We start from the raw sequence: 14,610 nt of genomic DNA, 5'->3' as shown, positions 1-14,610 counted from the left end.
TCTGTACTCAAGCTGTGATCAGTACAGTTTAAGTCTCTAGACATGTATCTAGTAATTTTAATACGATGGACGACTATGTCACATGGCCTCACCTTCATAAGAGCACATGAGCAAATTATCTCTTGTCATATCTAATGCACAAAGAAAATGAAATCAGTTTAGTAAACCACAAAACACTGTGGATGAGTCAGTTTAGGTGACTGAGGAGATCCTATTCAGATCAGATCAGTCAGTATCAGATCACTATCAGAAATTACCCCTCACCACCCCAGCCCCACTTTGTATTGATGAAATTATGAATATCCAGCAACTCAATTGTCCCAACTTAATGTCTTGTCTTGTTGTACTTGTACATTGTGAAATCTCTTTTATTCCCTCAGGTTTGCTTAATGTTAGCTTTGTGCTAATATCAATTACATTGGCAAAAGACATGTTGATATGTGGCTGATGTGAATGTAAACATCTTGTGTGAGGGTTTTACATTATAGTCTTTTTAAAATTAATACACGCTTTTTGTTTTTTCTTCACAGTGCCTCCCGCTGTAGAGGCTGTCACTGCTACATCTCCAGTCCCAGTAACCCAGAACGAAACTAGCACTGTCGAATGGACCACCACTACTACATACCCACCCACACATACAGTGACGGGGCTTTATGACACTACTACCACTGTCGAATGGACCACCACTACATACCCACCCACACATACAGTGACGGGGCTTTATGGCCCTGTTACCACTGTCGAATGGACCACTACATCAACTACACCATTCACTACAATTACATCAACTCCTTGTTGTTTCACTTCTCCATATCCAACAACACAAACTACTGAATTCACCACTAGAGGGGCTCCTCACACACTGAGCCAGATTATGTGTCCTGAGGGATGGACGGTGTTCCAGGGACGTTGCTACTACTTTGAGAGTGAGATGATGACCTGGCCTCAGGCTCTGGTAAACACTCAGTGACGCTACAGCACCAAACACACTATCAATAGAAAACGCAAGGTTAATGATCTATTTGTTTGATTCTCTGCATTCATTTCTTCTATGACAAATACTATGTATTTTGCATTACAATGTTAGCCTTTTGTTCAATTGGGAGACTTCCTTTACAACCATCTGAAGGCAGCAGGCTGCAGTCTCTAACTGGAGCAATATGCACTGTCAAACAACAATTAGCTCCTCTGTTAAATAACAATACAGGTAGACATGTGGCTGTGTTCAGCAGCATGATGTGATCGTGATTGTTAAATTTTATAGAGGTGTATAGCCTGTTTTACCCTTACATCTACCATTTAATTTCTATGCAGAAAATGCTGTCTTAATAAAGCAGGACCATATGCACTTCAGGAAGACTTTAATGTGTCTCTTTTTGTCCCTCTGTCCTCTTCCCCTCCACCAGTCCAACTGTGCCATACTTGAGTCCATGCTGGTCTCTGTCCACAGTGCTCAGGAGTATGGTTTCCTCCAACAACTTACCAACAATAATGGAAATCAGGAGGCCTGGCTTGGTGGTTTCTATCTGCCGGTACAAAACATATCATAATAATGTTTATAATGTAAAATTATTAGTTTTGTAGTCCATGGACACAGGCCAGAATTGTTACTACCCATAGTGGCAAATTCTAGTTTGATATTAAAAAGAAGTCTATATCTGTAGATATTTCAACATGATAAGCTTAGTCAAAACTGTCAACCTTTAATGACACCAACCGTTGATGGGAGCATGTCATGTTTCTATATTAGCCAAGAGTGGACAAATTCATAGAACCTGTCCAGATTCTTTTATATCTTATAGTCTTACATGTGTCATTTTGTATGAGAGTTAATTTTTGCAGGTATTGGTATAATAAGATAATACACTGCACACAAACCTGCTGTGCAGATACTGTAGTGTTACAATGTCAAAAACAATGATGACAACAAATAAGTAAAGCTGTGCATTTAAAACAGTTGTCACGTTTCTTATATGGACCCTACAAACAAACTGGTACCAAAGACGTTTTGCCATATTAGGTCATAGCAAATTCTGGCCTGGCCCACGGACTAATGGTGGTAGTGATCTGCGGCACCACAAAGAAACAAAGGCATTAGAGACAAGAGAGGAAGCTGAATGGTTAAAGGAATGTGTAGAATAACGTCATGTTTTGAGATGTGTTTTCCAGACTGAGGTAATGACATTTGATAAGTGAGGATTTTTTTTGTATGGTCTGTTGTGCGGGAACTTACAAGGGGGTTCACTCAGGAAGTGTTGTTGGCTCCATTTAGGTTGTGGGCACTTGCTAACACATGAAACAAAGAGAGGCTTAAAGGAATTGCGTGTAGGATTTAGTGGCGTGGAGTGGTGAGGATTGCAAATAGCAACCAGCAGAACCTTTTCCTATGTGCATTTGTGCTACTGGTTGGGAGGTAGGATTCCTTTGGTGTTCATTGTTTAGGAGAGTTTTACCGTGAGATTTAACTGCAGAGGTCTCAGTTTTACATTACAAATCATGGGTTTTCCTATCCTGTTTGGCACATTACAGACGGGCTGTTATAGCCCAGCACCTTCTATTATGTGCTCACCTTTTTCTCTGATAATTTCCAATCCAGACATAAAGGGGGTTTTTACTGGGGCTGAATTATCTGCAGAGGTCTCCTCCTCTCTGAAACAAAGGGACCAGGTGATTTAAAGCAGTAAAAACACTGAATAAAGCAGTTTCGAGTCAACAAAAAAAAAAAAAAAAAAAAATCAATGTTTTTTTTCAAAGCTCTTGTCGCAGAGGGGCTACTAACAAGAGTCGCCAATGCAAAAATGTGAATGGCCCTATCTGGAGCCAGTGTTTTGTTTGTTCTGGACTACTGTAGAAACATGGCAGTTCAACACGGCAGACTCCGTGGATGAGGACCTGCTTGTGCATTTGTGTTTCCTAGGATAGGCATGACCTCCCCTACTCTTCCTCTGACTGGCTACTCATAGCCTACCTTGGTTGGATTGGTTAGGCTTAGACAAGAGGGGTGAGATTGGTTAGTATTACAGTAAGAATGACAGTGTGAGCCACTCGGAGGTGGAGTAAAGCAGAGTATGGCAGGCCTTTGTTATCCTGTGAAACACAAATTTGCATCCTGCTCCTCATGTGGATATAAATGGCTCATTGTAAGGTAACAAAAACACAACAATTCTTATTTTCAGGTGATTATACACTTTAGAAAACATACTTATAAATTGACGGAGGCATGGACTCTTCCAGCTGCCTCTCTGTCAGCTCTGCTGAAATTGTACTAAATTCAAGCTTTTATGTCTGTTTTGCGAGCCTTGGTGGTGCTTTCTGTGGTTGGTGTTGGACGATAGTAGCGCCTGGCTGCAGGTCATCATCAGGATAAGGAAATGCACTCATGGACTGTGAACTCTTTCTGCTGACTTTTAGCTAGCTAGCTAGCCAGGTAGATGTTTTCAAATGTAAACATCAGTAAACATCAAGGAAAGATGAAGACAAATGGGCACCAGCTGATCTAGCATCCTGCTCGCCATTGTACAGGCGTTTATCAGGAAGTGTAATATCCTTTGATCCACTGAAAGTTGCCTAAATCCTGCACAGTGTCATTCAACCAGGCAGCTCCTTTTCTATTGCCGATCCAATGGAGCAGAGGACTCTGGTTAGAGAGGGAGAGGAGAAGTGTGCTTCACGGTGCAAAAGGATTGGTGTGTTAATGGAAATGTGAGGTGCTCCCAGTCTAGATGTGGATAACTGCTACAAGATTTCACCGTGCAGACATGACTGTGGTGTGGCACTGCTGTATTCAGGAAGAAGCGTCCCCTTGTCTGTCATATTGTGGTTGGGATCTGTGGGCAGTTAACCATTACACAGCCAGGAACCACGGATTACCAGAACCATCCAGAAACAGGGACAATTTTGAAGCATCAGCCAACAATGAAAGTTACAATGAAAAACAGTACACAACTTAAAGGAACTGATGGGTTCACATTTCACTGGAGTTGTACTATGTATAATTTCCATGTGACAAATAAATGATGATTGATTAATGATTGATGATATATCATATACTCCATTTCTGCCAATACACCCCCCTAAATCCTACACACTGGAACTTTAACACCACAAAGTTGTTACTATTTGATTTTTATTCCTTCATATTTTTGATTGTTATTTTAAATTAGCTACCACTGTACAAAAGAGCACTGGTGATGAACTCATCATTTCCCTCCAGGAACAGTGGTTGTGGATTGATGGTTCCTGGTTCTACAATAACAGCTGGAGCAGCGAAGCCCCAGACAGCAGCAACCCCTGCCTAGTGCTCAACACTTATGGTAAGAAAACACACTCATGAAGGTCCAGGGACCCCTAATATAGGTGTGTATAAGTGGGTTTTACAGACAAGAGCAGTGAGTTGCCTGATGACCCTCGGCCAGTGGAAAGCAGAAAAAAAAAGTGACTCTAAAAATGATTTAGCACAACACATACATGGACTACTTTCCTGATATCAGACAAAATTGTTAACTTACATTCCATTTCCATCTTCAGTCTGATATTGTGTCCACTCTAACCAATTTCTGTTGGTGAGGGGGATTTGATTTTCCTTAACCAATCACTAGAGACCTGCCTTAATCATCATTTTAAGTTCACACAGCCATGCCAACATACTTGTTGCTACTCAGTGGTTCTGGTGCACTGCTTGACAATGGCGTTAGTCCCATCCATGGCGCTGATAGGCAAATCATTTGTGTCCCTGCAGCACTCATTGGTTGCTTTTTTATTTCAACCAAGAACCTGCTGTTTCATGTCATGATGTCAGACAAAGCAGCCAACTCCAACTCGGTGGAGTGGGCAGATTCTTAAGTCTGGACCCAGGCAAATAGACTTCATTTTCAAACTGAATAATCAAAGTTTTGCGACACTTGTGTGAGTGCAGGCGTTTCTTATGTGCACAGTTGTAACGCTCTGCTCCATTATTCTCATGGCATTTTTCTAATCTTCTCTTTCCACAGCGGGATGGAGCAATTCTCAGTGCTACGATAGTGGCCTCTCCTCCATCTGTGTGAAGAACTCCAAAGTCCGTAAGTCAATTTATTTCTTTGCATCACAGAAAAATATTTAAGGGTGGTTCATGATGACGTTACAACGTGAAGAAGATCTATTCAAAGTGAGACAAAGGCTAAAATGATCCTTTACGCTAAATTGCTTTTTATAATCACATTGTTTGTCATTACTCTGACAAGGACTTTGCCATCTCTTTTGGCATTTTATTTGAATCATGGCACTGACATGATTCAAGGCTCTAAAAATTATGTAGTTATCAGAACAGCCTGAAAGTGTTTGGTTTGACACTCCACTCACATGTGTTTGATCAACAGAAGTGATCACTTCATGTCTTTGGTCTTTGGCTTTAATGGAGAATTGTTCTCATTCACAAACAATGAATGAAGTATGTGAGTTCTCTCTACTTTGAGAAGATTTTTGTGTTACTGCTGTGTAACATATGTACCTGGAAGTAGTGACCAGCAGTAGAAAAGCAAAAGAAAGACAGTATATTTTCTGAAAAGGTCATGATATGGATGTGAACCCACAGGATTGTTGTAAATTACATGAGATGTATAATTTTCTTTTTGTTTGACATTCACAGCATCAGACATGGTGTGTCCTCAAGGTTGGACAGAGTTCCAGGGCCGCTGTTACTACTACAACTATAATAGTCTGACCTGGCCTGACGCTGATGTAAATATACAATTTTAACTGCCATTACAGTGTGTCTATATTATCTATTTTTAAATAGATATACATGCAGTCACAGGTTAGAGAAATACAAATTTAATCAACCTCATGAGCAAGGACATTTTCTCATTATTTGCTGTTGTGATATTCACAATGACAAGTAGGACGGTGACATATTTTGTTGTTTTGGCTTTTTAGTCCAAAGTTATTGTACCGTGATTACATTTTTGATATGATACAGACCTGGACTTTTCAGTTTTTCACAGAAGGCTTAAGGCTTTACTTTATGTAGAACTGTTGTCAGAGTAACAAATTCTTAGGCCTAAACCTGCAAAAGTACAGGCTTCCTTAGCTGGATAATCACAAACACTTTACAAGTGTAACCACAAGCATTCTGTTCTTTTTAAAGAACTGAGATAACTGGAAAATAATTATTAACTTTATTCGTATAGCACTTTTCAAAGGACAGTTGCAAACTGCTTTACAGAACAAGATAAAATAGTTTACACTGTCAAGGATAAAAATAGCAATAACATAAATAAAAATATTAGGCTAGGCTACAAACAGATAAAACGGGGTGTGTAATAAAAAAAATGATAAAATTGATAAAAGAGGGATAGAAGGTAGACAAACAACAGATTGGCTATAGAAAAGCCTCCCTGTAAAAGTATGTTTTTAGGAGTAAATTAAAAGAAGAACCTGAGTTTGCTAGCCAAAGTTACTCATGAGGGAGTTCCACTGTTGTGGAGGCTCTAAGGAAAAATGCCCAGTTTCCTTTTGTAACGAGGCAGGCTGTGGGAACAATTAAGAAGGTCCTACCTAGGCTCTTAGGGTGTAAGTAAATCTATGATGTATGTAGGAGCAAGGCCATGTAGGACTTTAAAAGTAATTTAAGTTGAAAATCAATTGTACACCTAACAGGTAGCCAGTGTAGTGTTGCAAGGGTGGGAGTGATATGGTCTAGTCTCTTGAAATTTCTTTCTTGGAACATAAAATTGAGTGTCGTCCACATAACTGTGAAAGTTAATAGTATATCTACAGATTTTCTGACCCAGAGGAAACATTTAAATAGAAAACAGAGGACCAAGAATTGATCCCTGGGGAACACCACAGATGATCACCACAGAGGGAAGATTTTAGGTGACTCAATTCATGGTATTCTGGATTACTTAAACTACTTTTCAAAAGTGGAATCTGACACTTTGTACTTAACCCTCATAGTCCTTGCTGTATTTTAAGTGCTGACATTCAGCTTTAAAGCAACACAATGGAGTTTTTGAGCCCTCAAAATATATATCCAAGACCCTTGTGATGGTACATCAACTCACAATAGGTTGGATGACACCTCCATCATTGCTTGAGAGCGTCTGTTTCACTTGCACTGGCACTATGCAGTTTCAGGGTTTGGGTAGGAACCCGGACACAAAAAGGACTACAAAATTTGGCTACTTTACGGCATACATCATATCCCCCTCCTCTCTTTAGAGTAGCGTAGCCGAACCGAGGTGAACGAAATTAGACGTGGTTGTCATGGCTGAAGTGACAAAGAAAAGGAAGAAGGTGAAGGTGTTGTCTGAGGAGACAAAGAAAAAAAAAAGGGGAGAGCGATAAAACAAGAGCTCGAACAAGGATTAATATTGGCCCGGCTTTCACACGCTGGCGAGAGATGAAAGAGGAGGAGGGATGCCCGACCGATGGTGACCTGGCGCTGTTACTGCTGTTACCCTCTACTGAGGAGACTCATTGTGTGCAGGTCGGCTGCCTCAGGTACATTTTAAGATAAAGTGTTAGCCTACATACAGACAGCTTTCATTTTAGTTTGTCTTTCACACTTTGCTGTTAGCACCGCGAGCGCGATGTGCTTGTGTCGACCGTGATCATAAATCATAATAGCGGTGAATGAGAGACTGCGGACAGAGCAGATTGAAATATGGCTTTCTACATGCTGATCACATGTATTGATAAAGTATTGGCTTGGCTGGCAGAGGTTTTATCGCACTTACTTACAGTAACAAGCGTAGTTGTCGTCAACTAGAGTCATCTTGAAGTCATATTCCCTTCATCTGCACCATGGCCTCTCTGCTGCTGTCTGACTTCACTTTGTTGAGTTTGTGTGTATGTGTGTGTGCGCGCGCACGCACTGTGAGGAGGTCAGCCCTGACATGCAGAGAGCAACTCATTTCTGAGTTTCAAAAATGAATAAATAAATAAAGCAATTGGCCTAATCATGTATGTACAAAATGCTATAAGGCTACTTGACCTGTTCTGAAGACATGATGATCGCGCATTACACGGCCAGCTTCAGGAAGTTCACCGGTATCGTTGGCTTGTCAACAAATGCACGCCCAGAAAGATTTTTGCAACAGTTGTAACACAATTGTAAGACAATACTGTTTTTCGTCTGTAGGGGGACCCTGTGAGGTAAAAAGCGCAATCCTCCATTGTGTTGCTTTAATTTTAATATTCATCCACCTCAAATGAGCTGATCAGGATTTGTAGTCCCTTTTGCTTCCTTTGCTCCTAAGTGTTTAAAAAATTTTGTTATTGAAGGTTTAAAGTCGTCACACATTTGGAAAAGGGATCTCTGAGTCTAACAACAGACACACCTCACACAGTCAAACTGAATTTACTATCCCACTGTATCACTGTTTTCCTCCCACAAAGACTTTCTTTCCTTATCCTCTTGCATCTCTCACTCTCCTTCATTCATTTTTGTCTTTATTTGTAACCTCTATCCCTCTATAATTGTTACTACCTCTTCCTTGGCATTTGTTTCCCCTCTTTGTCTCCATCTCCTGCTCTATTCCATGCTTCATCCTTCTCTGTCTTCTTTATCTCCACCAGGCTTACTGTGCTGGTGTCCAAGCCAGCCTGGTCTCTGTCCACAGCCCTCAGGAGTACTCCTTCCTCTATCAGCAGACTTCTGGTAATCCATCCTGGCTAGGTGGATTCTACCTTGAGGTGAGATAACTAAGCACATTATAAATTTTTTCGTGTTGTGCTGTTGATTTACAGAGTTTAAACACACATTTCTGCTGCTAGGGGTGTTTCAATCAAAACAGTAACTAAAGGACTTTTAATGACGTGAAGTAGTGTGGGATCATGGTAGATGAGCTGGCTACCCATACTGCTCCTGTAGCTAATGTTATTTGGCAAATTCCTTTGTTGGGTAGCCTAGTCCTGTTGTCTGTCGTAATAAATAATCTAAGCTTAAAATAACTTTACACAAGACCCTGGTGAGGATGATGAGCATGCAGATGAGCTTCCTTGAGACAGTTTCTGACAGTTGACGCAGAAATTCTGCGGTTGTGCAAACTGATTGTTGCATCAGCTGTGCGAGTGGCTGGTCTCAGATGTTCTTGCAGGTGAAGACACTGATGTAGTGGTACTGGGCTGGTGTGGTCACATGTGGTCTGCAGGTGTGAGGCCGGTTGGATGCACTTCTAAATTAAAAGAAACAACACTGGCTTATGGTAGTGAAATGAAATTCAGTTCACCTGCAGTCAGCATGCCAATGGCACACTCCCTCAGGATGACATCTGTGTCATTGTGTTGTGCGATCAAACTGCACATTATAGAGTGGCCTCTTACTGTGACCATCCTAAGGCACACCTGTGTAGTAATGATGCTGTTTAATCAGCATCTTGGTATGCCACACCTGTCAGGTGGATGGATTATCTTGGATAAGGAGAAGTGCTCACTAACACAGATTTAAAATAGAATTTCAATCAAAAGTTGGGAAAAATAAGTCTCTTATGTGCATAGAAAATGTCTTAGAGCTTTAATTTAAGCCTTTGCAAAATAGGAGGAAAAACAAAAGTGCTGCGTTTGTATTTTTGTTATATGTAGTTGTTTTTAGACATTTTAATATGGAAACTGTTATATCTTTAATATACTCTGTAAAAACAGTTTATAGAGTATAAAGAGTTTATTGTCATTTTATTCCTCAGTTTGGTGTTTTTATTGGCTTTTGCTGCTAACATTACTGTAACATTACTGAAACATTGTACAGAAGGGAAGCACTTATGTGCCTTTCAATTCATAATGTTTCACTATACTAAATCCCCTCCTTTAAGTGAATGGATTATGTAAAGAGTCACATTATTATACTATCATTTGGATTGTATTTCTTTACAATGGTAGTTTTTTTGCCCTTTTCTAGAGAAAATTCAGTAAATCTGTACATTAGACCAAGAAGTGTTTTCTGTGAAAAATCTGTGACCTTGCATGTTATGCCCCAAAAGAAAAAGGCAACATTACCTCACTAAGCAGGGCAAACTAGCCAAACCCTGCAGCCTGCAAGAGAATAGAACATACTCTTCTTCCTTTATATCATTACTACTATTCAACTTTCCAGCAGTACCTCCACTCCTTCTTATACATCGCAGGGTTATTATAGTTTTGTATTTTTCATTTCTTTTTATATTTACTTCGTTTTTAATGTTTGTTAGAAGTTCATTGTAGTTTCAGTTCGTTTCCAGAGTGTGTCTCCTCGTTTCAGTTTAATGTTAAAAATGTTTAGTTTTTGTTTAGTTGCTATTAGCTTCAGTATTAGTTTTAGATTTTAATTATATTATGGGGAGTATTCGTCAGGGGCAAGACTTAAACATTTCAGAATAGGTATTACAATATAAACACAACACTGTGAAGGCAATTGACTCACAGTCACGCAGACATCCCAGTACTCATGAACATGTACCACTGCCTCCTCGTGCTTGTTTTGTTGACAAATGTGACAAAATTGATTAAGACTTAAGCTAAAAGCATTGCCTGTAATTTTTTGTAGTTTTATGTACATAATATTGTTTCAGTCAGTTTTTTGTTTTCTCTAAAGTCTGTTTTTTAATTTTTATTTTACCTAACTAATATCTTTTTTTCCACCTAGTTTTAGTTTTTAGTTTAGTTTTATAACAGAAATACTCACTAGGTGTACGTTTATCGTGGGATCATTGTGATCATCTTTCTTTAAAGGTCCTTTCATGTCTGAATACAGCCATTACAGATCATGTGCGAAACAGGCAACTACAGAATGTCTGTGTAAAAAAAACCCCATCACTTTAACAGACAGACAAAGCCAGCAATGTTACATTGTTCAAAACCTACCTTTAGTTTAACTTTCCCCTGTCCCCTATTATGGGTTCTGAAAGTAACCAGCTAACATAATGTTGAATGTTTTCCAATTCATTGTGTGTATTTAGTCAATTCCTTTGAATTGGCAGTGTCGCTGCCTGATCTGTACAGGGAACCTGATTTGTTTTATGCATGTGCAAGGATGGTTGGGATTAGGCTTTGACCTGACATATGGGGTCAGGCAGCCCATTGGGCAGCAACCTTGGGCCCATCGGCTATTGGTCTGATGACGATATATATATATATATACAGTATATATAGTCTCTGGGGTGAGGGTCAATATTTCAGGCTGATCTAGTGTAGCTAGAGGATATCCAAGCTAAGACTTCCTCCTCTGTGCACCGAGATATCTGCATGTGAACGCAGATACATTTTTTAGCTTATATAGAACCCCTTGTTACACAAAAGCTGAGATTGCATTTCAGCCAATGCGTTCCACCTCTCCACGTGGACTGCTTACCTGCTGTTCAAACGTGATTGGTCAGTACTACTTCAAACAGAAACCAAAACACAGAATATAAAAATACAGAATCTTATCTTATGCATCACTTTATGCTGTCCCCTGGAAACATTTGGTTGTGTTCTCTGCATTGCTTATTGCCTCCTGGTGCAAGCCCTGTAATGGAGGCACAGACATGAGACGGGCATCAATCTTTTTATCTAACTCTCAGCAAAAAGACAAATAAGCATCATTATTTTACCTAATATATGAAAATGATTTAATCAGCACCCAACATGTTTAGGATTGTAGAAGTCCTTACTTTGGTGCCATTTGTTGGTAGTATCAAGCATAACACCCAACTGCACTCATTTTTAGCTGAATCATCTTATTTTTCCACAGTCAAAAACAAATGTGAAAAAATACAAATATTCTAGTGATAGTGTCACGAACACACTTAGAAATAAGATAACTCCATCATGCCTTGTCATTAATAATAGTAATACGTATCACTCCAGGATCAATGGATGTGGCTCGATGGCTCCTGGTTTTATCCAGGATTTTTTACTGAGATGTCACCAGACAGTTCCAGCCCATGCCTTTCAACGCTGAACAATGGTAAGAAACACACTTATATACTTAATGGTTTCTTGAACCAACCAAAACATATGCTCTCAGTCAATTTTCACCACCATGAAGTAGATCTATGAATTATGCATATACTTTTCAACCAATGCAGTATGACCTGAGCCATTTCTGCATAACTTTTGCAAAAAAAAACAAAAACTTGTACACTTTTGTATAGAACATGACAACACGTTAAGATTTTGTAACTACAGTATGCAAATTCCTCTCTTTCTATCTTTACAGAGGGTTGGAGCAATTACGACTGTGATCAAACGTTCCCTTCGTTTTGTGTGAAGAATGAAGTTGTTTGAAAGAACAACTTAAACCTGCATCCTGCACAAGACAGACAAATTAAAGGAACATTTCAGTCAGGTGCACATTTAAAATGCATTCTTACCAAAATTGAAAAGCATCTTTCTTGTACAAATTTTCCAAGCAAATTAAACAGTCATTTATCATCTCAGAGTTCCAGGCTGGTTATTTTTCATTATATATACATATATATATATATATCATGTAGTTTTATACATCAATTTTTTTACACACTAATCAAAAGATTCTTATCTGCTGCCCAGTCTGCTCTGCATTAATACACACTGACTCTTCTTAGTTGATCCAGTATCATTTCCAAACTGTCTGTTTCAGTACAAAGATGCATCCTCTGTTGTTCCTGCTCATTTAAAATAATCTTGGAATGTTTCTGGCATGTCACTACTCCTAGAGTGTCCCAGCTTCTGGAATGTTTTAGGTTTTATTATGTAACTGGTTATAATACTATTGTTCTTAGCACCAGAATGCAAGGTCCAAATAGTATGACTTGTCATGTTTGAAGGAGAAATGGATCTGCATCTGACCCTAAAAATAGCACACATACAGTGTAGTATGGAGGTGGATTTGTCATGGTATGGAGCTGTGTTCATGGTACCAGCAGAATCTAAATTATCAAAAGAAAAATGAATGAATGAATGAAAACTATCCAAAATATACCCCCCTGACCCAGTCAGTGAGCAGACTTAAACCTAATAGAACATTTGTGGAAGAAGCTGAAGATCAGGATTCACCAGTTGGCCCTGTAATCTTCTAGATTTAAAGACTGTCTCTGTGCAAGAATGGACCAAAATCCCATCTGAACACTGTGAGAAATTAATTTCTTCATACAGGAGGCATCTTAAAGCTGGCAGTGCAAACAAAAGTATCTCCACCAGTTATTGAATACATTTCAGTTAGCATGTTCAATACTTTTTTTTGTGTCTTATTCCACTTACTTGTACAAACTTTTAATGTATTGAACTGTTATGATTTCTAAATCTGTGTAGTTTTATAGAGTTAATAGCCTGGTGTAAATTCCATATGAATACCTGCATTGGAAATATGTTCAGTGAACAAAAATGTTGCCGTGTTAAATACTAATTTGCCTGACTGTATATTTTATATATATATTTTTTTTACATACTACTATGTAACTTGTAAATTTCCTCACATGGACCAGTCAAGTCTTGATTATGTAATGTATTGGTAATCTGAATCTGCAAAGTAACGAGTATAGCTATCAGATAAATGTAGTGGAGTAAAAGGTACACCTCTGAGATGGAGTGGAGTAGAAGTCAGCAGAAAATAGAAATACTCAAAGAGAACCCATTATTCTCATTGTCAGGTTCATACTTGTATATTGGGTTCCTACTTTAACATTTTTACATGCTTTAATGTTCAAAAGCACCACTTTTGGAACACCTACATTATATTCACCCTCTGAGATGTTTCTTTTAGTATTGTCGAAGCCACTAGTTCCCAGCCTGACCCCCACCAGGGGTCGCCAGAGCTTCATGGGGAGTTGCAAGGCCTTTGTGATTGTTTGAGGTGTGAGAAACTTAACAAAAAACATGTAGTACGCCTATATGTCAGTATTTGATTAATTTCTTTAAAGGGAACTATTTTCTCATATTTTCTAGTTTGGGATATTATTCAAGATATTGACTTCTCACAGTGAAATCTCACAGAGTAAGAGCATAGTCAAGACTTAAAGGGATAATGCACCCAAAAATGAAAAAATCCACAAAATATCTCCATACTGCTCGCCCGTAGTGATCCAAGTGTCCTGAAGCCCGACATAAAAAGTTGTTTGGAAAAATGTCATTTGAACTCTGTTTTCCCCTCGGATCTCCGCAAGTGTTGCGAGGACTCTAAAACTTCACCAGAGCCTATGGGTGAGTAGATAATGGCTGAATTTTGGGTGCACTATCCCTTTAAACACAAGCTGTATTCACAGAGCCCTCACTCCCTGCTAAATAGCCTTGTCCTACATTAGAAAAGTATGCAGCTATATCAACCAAAGAGCTAACAGAACAAAAGCCAAGCATCAGGGCGATGAAAACACACGCTTGTCAAAAATTAGGTCTGAAAAAAGAAAATTACACACACACACACACACACACACACACACACACATACACATATATACATATATAAATATATATATATATATAGAGAGAGAGAGAGAGAGAGAGAGATGGCAGAAAATAAGGACAAGCATAAAATGTATGTATGTATGTATGTATAACATTGTAATAATTGTTTCCAACTTCTTAATTGTACAATATACTAAATACTATAGAGATTGTGTATTCTTGGCCTACATCAGCCTCCATCCCCATACACTTGCTTCCATTTCTATCACTAAAATTATGCAATATGGTGATAAC

At 39.0% G+C, this 14,610-nt stretch overlaps 1 protein-coding gene across 1 annotated transcript; it reads left to right on the top strand.

Moving 5' to 3' along the window:
- Nucleotides 1–3,099: 3,099 nt before the first annotated feature.
- Nucleotides 3,100–12,255, top strand: LOC126390676 (ladderlectin-like). The gene is made up of 7 exons (XM_050045080.1): nucleotides 3,100–3,145; nucleotides 4,214–4,313; nucleotides 4,992–5,060; nucleotides 5,627–5,718; nucleotides 8,560–8,676; nucleotides 11,803–11,902; nucleotides 12,155–12,255. Exons 1-7 carry the CDS (start codon nucleotides 3,131–3,133, stop codon nucleotides 12,220–12,222), a joined length of 561 nt encoding a protein of 186 aa, XP_049901037.1. The 5' UTR covers nucleotides 3,100–3,130; the 3' UTR covers nucleotides 12,223–12,255.
- Nucleotides 12,256–14,610: the final 2,355 nt, after the last annotated feature.

This window comes from Epinephelus moara, chromosome 5, assembly GCF_006386435.1.
Source record: "Epinephelus moara isolate mb chromosome 5, YSFRI_EMoa_1.0, whole genome shotgun sequence".
In the NCBI taxonomy this organism is placed as follows: domain Eukaryota; kingdom Metazoa; phylum Chordata; class Actinopteri; order Perciformes; family Serranidae; genus Epinephelus; species Epinephelus moara.
The sequence above is the reverse complement of the archived record's forward strand: the minus strand, read 5'-3'. Positions and strand labels throughout refer to the sequence as shown.

Coding starts and splice junctions, on each gene's coding strand:
- LOC126390676 (XM_050045080.1), top strand. Junction 4,314..4,991: donor CCTAGTGCTCAACACTTATG/GTAAGAAAACAC, acceptor CTCTTTCCACAG/CGGGATGGAGCAATTCTCAG. Junction 5,719..8,559: donor TGACCTGGCCTGACGCTGAT/GTAAATATACAA, acceptor TATCTCCACCAG/GCTTACTGTGCTGGTGTCCA.